Source organism: Phaethon lepturus, unplaced genomic scaffold (genome assembly GCF_000687285.1).
Source record: "Phaethon lepturus isolate BGI_N335 unplaced genomic scaffold, ASM68728v1 scaffold6963, whole genome shotgun sequence".
NCBI lineage: Eukaryota > Metazoa > Chordata > Aves > Phaethontiformes > Phaethontidae > Phaethon > Phaethon lepturus.
Genome location: NW_010528281.1, coordinates 67,602 through 79,154, shown reverse-complemented (window position 1 = coordinate 79,154; position 11,553 = coordinate 67,602). Strand labels below are relative to the sequence as shown.

General features: G+C 39.8%; 1 protein-coding gene across 1 annotated transcript in view; it reads left to right on the top strand.

The window, feature by feature from the left end:
- The first annotated feature begins 92 nt into the window (after positions 1-92).
- Positions 93-11,553, top strand: part of ARMC9 (armadillo repeat containing 9) — a 66,827-nt gene continuing 55,366 nt past the window's right edge. The window contains exons 1-6 of the mRNA XM_010283622.1: positions 93-143; positions 1,867-1,992; positions 2,562-2,732; positions 3,751-3,906; positions 6,628-6,720; positions 8,103-8,127. Coding sequence (XP_010281924.1) covers positions 93-143; positions 1,867-1,992; positions 2,562-2,732; positions 3,751-3,906; positions 6,628-6,720; positions 8,103-8,127 — 622 coding nt within the window. The remainder of the gene's footprint in view (positions 144-1,866; positions 1,993-2,561; positions 2,733-3,750; positions 3,907-6,627; positions 6,721-8,102; positions 8,128-11,553) is intronic.

Genomic DNA, 11,553 nt, shown 5'->3' with positions numbered 1-11,553 from the left:
GGGGCTGTGTGAACCGCTGTGCTGTCTGCTAACTCTCCCCTTTACACTTTTCTAGGTTTATCTATGATGAGACCTCGCTGTAACACTTAGCGATGGGTGATGTTCTGGCTTATGAAGCTGAGTTACTTGTACTAGTGAGAGAGGTTGGTTTTCCCTTTTTTTTTTTCTTTGGGGGTGGGGGGGGATGTTGAAATGAGCAAGGCAAAATTTCATAATGCTTGTATTCAGAGCCAGCCATTGTAACTGTGGTCTAAATTCTGGAGTTATTTAACTGGCCAAGTGTTTGCTACACACTGAAATCATGTTATCTCCTGTCATGCTCTGTAGATTCAAAGGACTTAATGTCCATTAAATGGCAGCAGTCAAATCTAGAACTATCTATTGTTCATTACAAGTGAGGCTTTCATTAGAGAAACAATTAAGTTGGTTAGACCCACAGACAGCTTTGGGGCTCAGGTCCAACTTGTGATAATGGTGAGATCTTTAAAACATTGCTTAGCTGCCACCTCATTCCATGTGTGTATAAAATCAGAGAGGCATATAAAAACCCTAAAGGTGACAAAGCCCAGGCTTAAGTCCTGAGACCTCTGATCTCCGTGGCTTAATGCCTAAGCAGGATTTTCCAGCTAGGCACTCCTCTACCTGTCTTGCCCATAAGAGATAATCAAAAGATATTTTAAAGTGTGAAATGGTCCTGTGAAAAAGATAGTGAGAGACAAACTTTCAAGGGCAGGTGCCTCCCTGGTAGTCTGTGTTTCAGCCTTCTGTATAAATTGGCTAAAATGGAATGTTTATGATTTGGAACAAGAACATGAACTGCAATCTCTGCTGCTTGTTACTGCCTCATTCCTTTGACACTGTGTTGGTAACCTAGTTTAAGGTCCTAAGTGAACAGCAAACTAACACCCTAGCCCGCTTTCCTTGTGTGCTTGTGTGATCCAACCTATTGCAGGGTTCCACAGATGCCAGTGCTGCAGAGGGGTGATCAGGAGCGGGAGCCAGCCATCACTGTGCTCAGCTTTCACCAGGCTGTCTGTTGAAAGCTTGGACAGTTAATTTCCTGCCTAAAGAGTCTACCAAATGGCAAAACCATACACAACTTAAATCTTTTTGTGAATCGTAGAAAACAAATCTAAAAAGATGTTTAAGAATCGTTACTATACTACTGTTTATGTTAACAGTGAAGAAAGTAAATGATTCATATTCTGTGTGGCAACGTTGGGCATCCAGATCAAGTTTGCAAAATGAAATGTGATGTCTTGCCTCAGGAACCAATAACTAAGATGCCTGAGATGGGTCAGGAGGGGAAATTTGTGCCTAATATAGCAACTCTATATTGTGGGAGGAAGAGGCAGGACTGTTTTTCTCAGAAGAATAGTGCTTGATTAGGTGTTCATTAATTTGGCTTGCACAGCTTCAGATGAGTGACCTGGCTTAGAATTCAAGCTGTCTGACTGCTCCTGTGGAGATGAGTGTCACACTTATGTTCTCAGAGGGCAGAATTCTTTATTTGCAAGGAAGTTATTTACTTGTTTCTTGAACCAAGGTATAGCATTAATGGATTTTGGTTCTTTTTCTTCTTTGGTTGAATGAAATTACTGCTAAATTGAGGGGCATCATTCTCTCAGGGATGATGTGCTCGGTTGTCAGTACTATTCTCTAGGATGCAGGAGGAAATCTAGTTGAGAGACAGTATTTTCCTACCATATAAGGTACCCGTTCTTGGTTTGTTGCTGTGCAGTCTTTGGCATTTATGGACCCTACTACAGAGAAACTTTAAAGGACTTTGGCAATTTATGGGTCACTCACTGAAGCATTAATAATCTAAAAAAAAAATTTGTTCCTGTATGTTTTTGTCTTTTGTAGTATTTGGATTTTGCTGAATTTGAAGAAACAGTGAAAGTGTTTACAAAGGAATGTAAAACAAAAGGGAAGCCACTACCTAAACCAGCAGGTGTTTCCTCAAGAGATTCAAAAGCTTTGCCTGTTCAGGTAATGCATCATTTACACTTACTTTGAGTAATACTGTTAAAGGCCACTAACCGCTGTGTGTATAATTACAGCAGTGAGATTATCTGAACTGTCTGAACAGATTCTTGATTATTTAAAGTCGTCTGCTAAGACTCTTCTTGCAGTGCAGGAACCTTCAAGTTTGGGTTGGGGGGTTGGTTTTTTTGCAGAATTCCAGTCCTTTTGAACCTGAGGCAGTAGTTTTGGTTCATGCTACTTTAGGTTTTTAGCTTGCCATACTTTGATAAGGCTGATTTCCACACACCATAGGCATTTATTTTTCTGTCATGGTAAAGTTGTGTCCCCAGATTGACATGCTTGAAAATTTGGGCTCTACTTCTTATATTGATGGTTGATTCAGGCTCTCAAAGATGTTAAAGATAGGCTGAGAAAGAATATTTATGTAGTCATTGAATGGTGGGAGATTTTGGATAAAATTTTTAATTAAAAGTGTTCAGATGGCAATTGGATTCTTCATTCACTAACCTACTGTGGAAAAAATGTAGCTCTTGTGTGTTTGCTTTTTCACTGAATGCTTTTCTCCTTTGCAGAAAGATTTGCTTACAGCATTTGAAAATGGTGAGCAGAAAGTTTTCTTCCAACTGTGGAAGGAGCATATTTCGTCTTCAGTCCAGGACAATGAACCAGTTGCTCAGAAGCTGGAGTTCTATCTTCACATACACTTTGCCACCTACCTCTTAAAACACTCTATGGGAAAGCCTGTAAGTTTAGTTCACAGTTCAAACTTCAAATTGCTTTTGTTTGTTTTACTTCATTTATTTGTCATTAGTGTGGATGAGGATGGGATGTTTAGTAAGAAGAATTCACAGAATATGTATCCAGGTTTTTGGCCGCAGTCTGCATTTTAGTTGAGCCAGACCCCTTGTATTGTGAAGTACAGAGATGGAATTTGGAGGTGTCCTTATTTTGGAGCTCCTGAAGTATTTTCATTTGGAAAATACTAACATGCTGATACTTTAACACCTCTAATTGTAGTCCATAGGAGATTCTTAAAACACTTATTTTGCTTCCAGTTTGGACTGAAGCTGTGTGTTGAAATATAAACATTTCTGATAAAATGGGGAAGCTGAATCTTTACCAGCTCAATATATCATGTTGAAAACTGTAATTCCAAGTTGTCATAAAATAAAATCTCTGTTACATGGGACTTCTACAATTGAGAGATCTTTAAGTAGCCTGGAGTCAGACAGATCAGCCAGGGCTTAATAGCTCCTGCCTTACAACTGTCAGCTGCTACAGAAGTATTTGGATGCCTTCAGTGTGTTTTCCAGCCTGGTAAGGAGCTTTTGGTCTGTTCTGTGTGCCAGTTCCCTTTCCTGGTGCTGTGTGAGTGGATTTTATGGTTCTGCACTTACCACTGAAATAAGGCCTGTCTAAAGTAGGGGTTTCCTCTCTGCCCTGAGTGTGAAAATGGCACTCTATTTTAGAAATCTAGCCTGAAGTGGGCACGAATAATTTACATTCAAGAAGCAATTGTCCCTCTCTTCTTTTGTTGAACCCAGATGACACAAATAACAACATTGGTTTAAATTTTCTTTTCTGAGTGGTGAAAACAAGATATAATGCTCTCTAGTTAAATAAATGTAACTTTTTACATAACAAATATTCTGGGATTTTAAACTTGTTATTCATGTATTTAAGTCTCTGCTTATATTTGCCATTTTTACAGTGCATTCAGAGTGGTAGTTTTCTAGATAAATATGCTGCTTTATTTCCTAGGACAAAGCTGAACTTGAGGAAAGGATTTCTCATTTTAAGGCATACCTGGAAACAAAAGGAGCTGCACTGAGCCAGACTACAGAGTTTCTTCCCTTCTATGCTTTGCCTTTTGTTCCAAACCCCATGGTACATCCTTCATTTAAAGAACTTTTCCAGGTAAGTATCTATTTTGCAGAGATGGTATTTATGATGATTTTTCTCATGGGGTGGTGGATATTGAATAATGTTTAGTTTGGTAGTTGCTTCTATTGTTTCCTTTAACAGAAACTGTACAATCATAAAAGAACATATATTCGATGGAGGAAGGGTTGTGAGAGTGCTATCAATAACAGAGTACCATCTTAAATATGTTTTCTATTTGTTTGAGTCCTAAATGGTACACCAGCTTTGTGTCCATAAATAAGAATTGCTGCCTCTCCTTCCTTTCCACACAGCCCTGAAACACACATGCTTCTGGGAATTGCTATATGGTAGTTTAAGTCAACTTACTTGCTTTGAGGTTGTTGCCCAACCCCACTATCTGTGTGTATATAGCTGGATTTAATACATGGTAGCTAGGTATAAAGAGACTGAAGCAGATACATTTAATGTGGAAAAGAGAAAGTCAATTTCATAAGTAATCCTCCTGTACCAGAAAGTGACTCAGTTTTGTCTGTGTTCTGAGACTCTCCCTCCACTGCCCACCGCCCCCCAAAAATGCTGGAAGAGCATAGCTGTGCTTAGTGGTTTGGTGACTCTTGCCACAGGCATTTTTCCTAGTTAATTTTTTTGGTTAAATATGTTTCAGCCTTTGCCTTTGAATGACTGTTTGAGTTCAGTTCTTAGGCTTACACGTGCAAGATGAGAAGAGAGTGCAAAAATTAGTGTGCTTGAACTTCAAAATAGATCTCATTTGCAGGTACAGTTTCAATGTGATGGTGATCTACAGCTATTCTATTGATGAAGGGGTAATAAACCACCCTTACATTGACTGCTTTCTGGGCACCACACAGGTAGATGGTTAGGAGATGATGTCCAGAGCTGTGGTGTGACGTTCCAAAGTATTGATGGCAGTACTAGTGAGGAAGATACAGCCACCATTTCACCTGCTGATGGCTTGCTCCTGCGGTGCAAAACTGCACCTTAACTTCTTGGTTATGCTAAAAAATGGCTGGTTATGTGGTTGCACTTAGACTGGATCAAGGAACTGATCTGCTTTATTGCCTGTGAATGTGCATGTGTACAGCTCACATGTACACACACATGAATGCACACAAATTTTTGTAAAATATGTATGATATTTTGCAGGGTTATATGCTTGAAATGCTTCACAATCCTACCATGGATAGTTGTGCTGGCTTATTTAAGGAGCTGTGGGTAGTTATTTTAGTGGGAGGAGATATCTTCAGCCTGCATTGCTGCCGCACACTTTTTGATACCAAATCAAAGCTTAAGTGAAAATTGCCATGGCGCTAACTTTGGATGTACCAGCTGATGAGGAGCTCCAGTTTTAACACCAAAAAAAGGCATATACTGCCATTTTCCTTTGGGACTAGCTATAAATAATAAGATGTACTGGTTGACCTCAGAGATGGCATATGACTAGTCTTTTTTTAATTATACTTAGCAGCTTTTTTTAATGCCTTATCTAAGACAAGATCCTCAGGTTTATTCATAGTAATCCAGTGTCCAAGCTCTTAGTCCACAGTCACTCATATTTTCGTGTGGGAATTGTACAGCTCATTCCATGTTAGTGTTGAAGGACAGATTGTTTTACGTTTGAGAAAGAACAGCACTGAGTCACTAGTCTACTAAGCAGTGTTCTTATGGCATTTTTTTTTCTCAGGCGTCTGATGCTTTATATAGCTGGAGTTCCTGTCTGTTTGTGTAATCCATCTTGAAAAATAATATACGCTCCTCTCTGTAGGAGACATGGGTCCTTTGGTAATATACAGCATACTGTGGTGCACCGCTTTCTGGATACTGAATTGGTGAATGCAACAAGTATATTCTGTATGCTGTCCAGCATGGTGAAATACGGGCAAATTTGAGCTGTGAGAACAGCTTGCAACATATACATATACAGCAGTAAATTTAGGAAGCTCCTGCTACTTGTTGGAAGGTACTAGTTTTTCATTTGTTGGCTAGTTTTTCATCAAGCAGAAACTAGCTTAATTGAAGGTTTGAAATAGAAAAATGAGTATTCAGTGAATTCTTAGAAGTAGTTTGGCTTTTTTCCTTAACTATTATTTTCTTTTACTTACGAGACAATGTCAGGCAGAAGACAGCATTCCAGTTAGTGGATGATATGCTGGTCTATTTTTTGTACATGAGTTGTTTTTTCTCCAAATCCTTATTTTAGAAATATTATACCCTGATCACTGATGTCATGTCATGGTGCTTGCGATAGTTACTGACAAAATTTACAATTCCCAGATCTTGTTAGGAGTGAAAGATAACTACAGTGATTACTTTTTGAAAACCGAGCAATGGAAAATTATGCATTTCGTATTCTACTTAATAAATTTGAAATTCATATTCATCTTTTTATCTCTTTCTCAAGTTGCTTATATTTCAAAAGTACTTCTAATTCAGGGGCAGTTGTCGCATGTGCATACAAGACACCAACACTATATGATAGTTTTACCCTTGAAATAAAGCTACATTGTGTTTTTAGAACTCTTGTCTAGGAATAATACAGAGCTCTCTTGTAACTTCTGCAGACTTTTATGGGTTGCTAGAAAACACATTCACTTCAGTAACAGTGAAGGGAAAATCTTTTCAATACAGTGCTGGCTGCCTTGTTTACTAGTGGAAAGTTGCTGCCATCCAAACAGTACTTTCAGCAGAGTGTATGTATTTGGTGAACAATTGTCATAATTTGTTTTTCTTTTCAAGGATTCTTGGACATTGGATTTAAGGACAAGATTGGAAAAGTTCCTGTCTTTGACTCTCAAAGCCAGACAAACTCCTCGGCTTCTCACTTTATTTGTATCCTTTTGAGAAAACACTTTAAAGATAAATTATACTGCCTCTTTATAGTAATTCTAATTATTGGAAGAGTGTGCTGCTAAGAGTTATTGCACAATTGCAGTAACGTTGCAATTCAGTGTTTTTACAATAGGAAACATTGTTTATATTCCACATTCCAAAAAACCTTTTGAAAAGATTATGTAAAGACGATGTATAGATGCGTACAAACCTGCATATTTATCATATGACCGTTCTCTGCTTCTGTGTATAAAGTACAGAATCACTAAGGTTGGAAAGGACCTTCAAGATCATCAAGTCCAACCACTAATCCAGCACCACCATGTCCCACCATGTCCTGTACCCCTACAGGATACCCCAAGGCACCGACCTGACCTGACTTCTTAGCGTTTGTAAAGCTGTTAGTCTTTTCAATTAGCTGTTTCAGGGACTAGCTGAAATTTTTCCAGGCCTTTTAAGGGTTACAGACATTACTGCTCTACTAAATAGCTTGTGCTTCAGACTGTATTGTTTTGCTAACAGTATTGTTTAAGCTGTGTTGTCAGGCCTAATTGGCAAACTGACTGGCTATATGACAAATTATCTTCTCCATTTTTGGTCAGTACAGCTAAGGGCAAGGTAGAGAGAACTGAACTGGAGTCTGTTTCTGGCTTTTTGTTTTTTTTAAGCAGGAGAAGTTGAAAGTTCTTTTTCTGCTATATCTTTATTCTAAAGCAGCATCTTTCCATGCTCGTATTGAATGATGAGCTGGAAATTATATTCCTTCTGTTCCATTCTTGCCCGTTTGCCGGGACGGAGAGCAGTGGTCAAAACTCTACTTTCACTCCCGTGTTATGGCTATGGCTGTTTGTGTTGGAGTCTGGCATAGAAAAGTTGAAGAAAATTTTCGCTCTGTTTATTCCTCTTTGTGGAGTAATGGACTGGATCCTAACTGAGCCCTGAATATTTTTGGGGTATAAAACGTCACTTGCCCTAAAACATTTGAATATTTATATGTTGATTTTATGTAAAATTGGCAATTTGACTTTTGATTTTGGTATTAATACATTTAGACTGGAGTTACTGTATCTTATACTTCAGGGCTGGATCTAGTGTCTTTAAAGGTCAGCAAAAAGTCTCAAGTCTTCATGCAACATTGTACATTGTGCACTTATGAGACTTTTATGTATTTATTATTGATTCATTTATCCTTGCTCACCTGTGAAGTTCAGGCATTGGCTGTTGCCTGGGACAGTAGGAATATTTGGGTTGGCCGATAGTTGGGTTTGCCAGCTGGTTGAATTTCTCATTCTGTGTCTCTGGAACAAACATATGCTGAAAGAGTGCATATGCATCCTGAAACATATGCACATTTTCCTGAACTGCTTCTACTCATACCGCAGAAGGAGAATGGACAGTGCAACAAAGGTAAATGCTGAGATGTGGTAAGGATATCCTGTAAGATTCTTAGGGGCTCTAATAGTAGTGGAAAATACGCCTGCAATGACAAGGAAACTAGTGATGCATGGCAAAAAGTCCTTTGAAATCCAGGCCTCTGTCTCAGTGATAGTTATTGCTAGTCTGCTTGAGGTCAGTAGGGTTGAGCATAGACATATACTAGAAATGGGAGGGGGCCTAGTAGTAGGATTTGTATTTTAAGTCTGTTCTGTCCTGAAATATGGTAAAAACAAGTGAACAACTCTGTACAAAGTACATATGAGCTCTCCATTTTTAGTTACGATGAGAGTAAGTTTCCTCAGATTCCTTTCCCAGACCTGTTTGTGCCTAACTGCATCTTCCAGATTTCAAATCTTATTCAGTTATTCTGAAACTCTCTGATGATCTTAGACAAAGTTGATTTTTTGTTCCTATTCAATCATCCTCTTTAAACTCCTAAAATAGTACATATTGCTATGTCCTGAATAAGAATGTGTTAATTTAAGTATGGCTTTCTGGTGTGTTGCATTTTTAGGTAAGCTGTTCACAAACACTTAAGTGTGTATGTCACTTGAGGTCCTTTAAAAATCATAATTTCATCACTAAATCCCAGTAGATGCTGATAGCAGTTGAAATATGTGCCTTTTAAAATCAGTTCAATAAATAAAGCTTAGGTTCCCAACTCACTTGCATTCATTTTTTCACCTGACTTTCTTTGTTCACTTTACCAGCAGGGATTTGTATGAGCCCAGCTGGCTTTCCTAAAATGACTTATCCTCTTGAGTTATTTTAATCTGTTGTTTTACACTGAGGGTTTACTATTTGTCGATTGAATTAAGAAGAAAATTAGGCTCATCTCCCAGTGTGATTTCCAGCTATTTTCTTTTTTATTTTGTGCCTTGTGTTGCATTAGATTTCACTGAGTAATAGAAAGGTCTTTATGGATTTTTATTTTCCAGAAGTTACTCTTTTTTCCTTGTGGTGAACTTTCCTGAAGGCAATAATTCCATGCTCTGGTTAAAAAGAAATAACTACATGACTGGGCCTGAATTACTTTGGGCCTAATTATTTTTTTTATTTGAATGGGTTCTGTGCTTTGTACAAGTATGGGCACTGTCACGGTATTGAATCCATGCAGGTCAGCCTTCATTTGTAAATCTGCCTGAGGGTAGGAAGGCTCAACAGAGCGATCTGTACAGGCTGGATCGATGGGCTGAGGCCAATTGTATGAGATCTAACAAGGCCCAGTGCCAGGTCCTGCACTACAACATGTTACGCTACAGGCTTGGAGAAGAGTGGCTGGAAAGTTGCATGGTGGAAAAGCCCTGGGGGTGTTGATCAACAGCTGGCTGAATATGAGCCGGCAGTGTGCCCAGGTGGCCAAGAAGGCCAATAGCATCCTGGCTTGTAGCAGAAATAGTGTGGCCAGCAGGACTAGGGAAGTGGTCGTCCCCCTGTACATGGCCTTGGTGAGGCCCCACCTTGAATACTGTGTTCAGTGTTGGGTCCCTCACTACAAGAAGGACATTGAGGTGCTGGAGCGTGTCCAGAGAAGAGCAATGAAGCTGGTGGAAGGTCTAGATCACAAGTCCTATGAGGACCAGCTGAGGGAACTGCGGTTGTTTAATCTGGAGAAAAGGACACTCAGAGGAGACCTTATCGCTCTCTACAACTACCTCAAAGGAGGTTGTGATGAGGTGGGTGTTGGTCTCTTTTCCCAAATAACAAGTGATTGGATGAGAGGAAACAGCCTCAAGTTGCACCAGGGGAGGTTTAAATTGGATATTATGAAAAACTTCTTCACCAAAAATGTTGGAACAGGCTGCCCAGGGAAGTGGTTGAGGCACCATCCCTGGAGGTACTTAAAAGATGTGTAGATGTAGCGCATGGGGACATGGTTTAGTGGTGGACTTGGCAGTGTTAGGTTTACATTTGGACTTGATGATCTTAAAAGTCTTTTCCAACCTAAATGATTCTATGATTCTATCTGTTATGTGCCTTGGAGGTTGAGCTGGTTTGGATTTTTCATGAAGGTTACTTGAGGCCTGTCTCATATGAAAGTTTTGGATCTGAGAGGTTGTTATTGCAGTATGCTGTTCAGAGCACATGGGATCCACAGTATATACTCGCTGTTGGAGAATGTTTACTTTATCAGTGAAGGAGAAACGCAAAGCAAATTAATAGGCAACACATGAATGAAGACCAGTCCTGAAAGTAGCCTTTTATAAATAGTTGCCAGTCATTAGTCTGACATACTGAAGCACTTCAAGTTTGGGTGGGGTTGTACATATGCTCTGGAGGCTGTCTTGGAGAGTTTATTGTGTTTACTTTTCCTGATTAACCTGCTACAGTCTGGCTTTTTACCCATTTGCTAAAAAACTTTAATACCTGTATGACTTTCAAGGCCTTCTGTGTGGCGGTTGTGCTTAACTTACAGCTCTCCCATGTTTTCAGTTTGGCTGGAAAGAGAAGAATTGCAGAATGGCTGGCATCTTGCACAGAGAGCTCCAGACCTGCGTGTCCTCTGTGCTAACAGGAACAGAGGGAATGAAGTATTTGGAAGTGTCTTCAGCTACTGTCCCCTTCACTGCCTCATTACAAATCTGTGGATGAGTTCACAGCCACTCTTCCACTGTTTCAGGGAAGGGGGAGGGTGGGGAAAGTGTGTCAGGCTGCTGCAGAAGAGAAGGTGAAGTATGACCTACCTGTCTGTCAAGATATGCTATAGCCTGAATGACTATTAATGTGGAAAGATGTCAGTTTAGAGTATGGATAGTAATTTTTATGGAAATGAGGTAAGCAAGGAGACAAGGCAAGTACTGTCTTTCCTAAGAGCAAGGCTTCAGTGTCACCTAAGGAGCTCTGGTGTCTGACAGCAGGCCTTGGGACCTACAACTCCTCTGCTGAGAGCTCAGCTGCATTGCGTGCAGGAACTCAACCTGGCTGGAGTCAGAACTTCTAGCAAAGTATGTGAGGGTGGGCTGAGACTAGAGAGACAGGAAGAGCAAGCATGAGTTCAGGAAGCATGTTTGAGGTGTAGGTAAGTTGTCATAAAGGATAACAACCTATCTCTCACTTAGAAAAGCTTATTGTGGAATTATGTGCATATGTGTAACTCCTTGGCTGCTCATAGGAACTGGAGTCAAAACATTAAAAAGGCTTGAGAAGCTTTGAGAACCTACATGAGTGAGCAGGCAAGAATACTGGTAGAAGCATGCAGTAGTTCAGATTATGCCTAATTAATTTGGCAGAGTCACAAGCTTTACTGTTGCTGTATCTTCCTAACCAGGAGGTTAGTTCTCTGCCCTTTATTTTCCCCTCTTTTACTCCACATACGAAAAATGGTTCTGGTAGGTATTGGGTCCAGAGCTTTCCTGCCCCCCAGAATGCTTATCATATGTAGAAAGAATTTGTCAG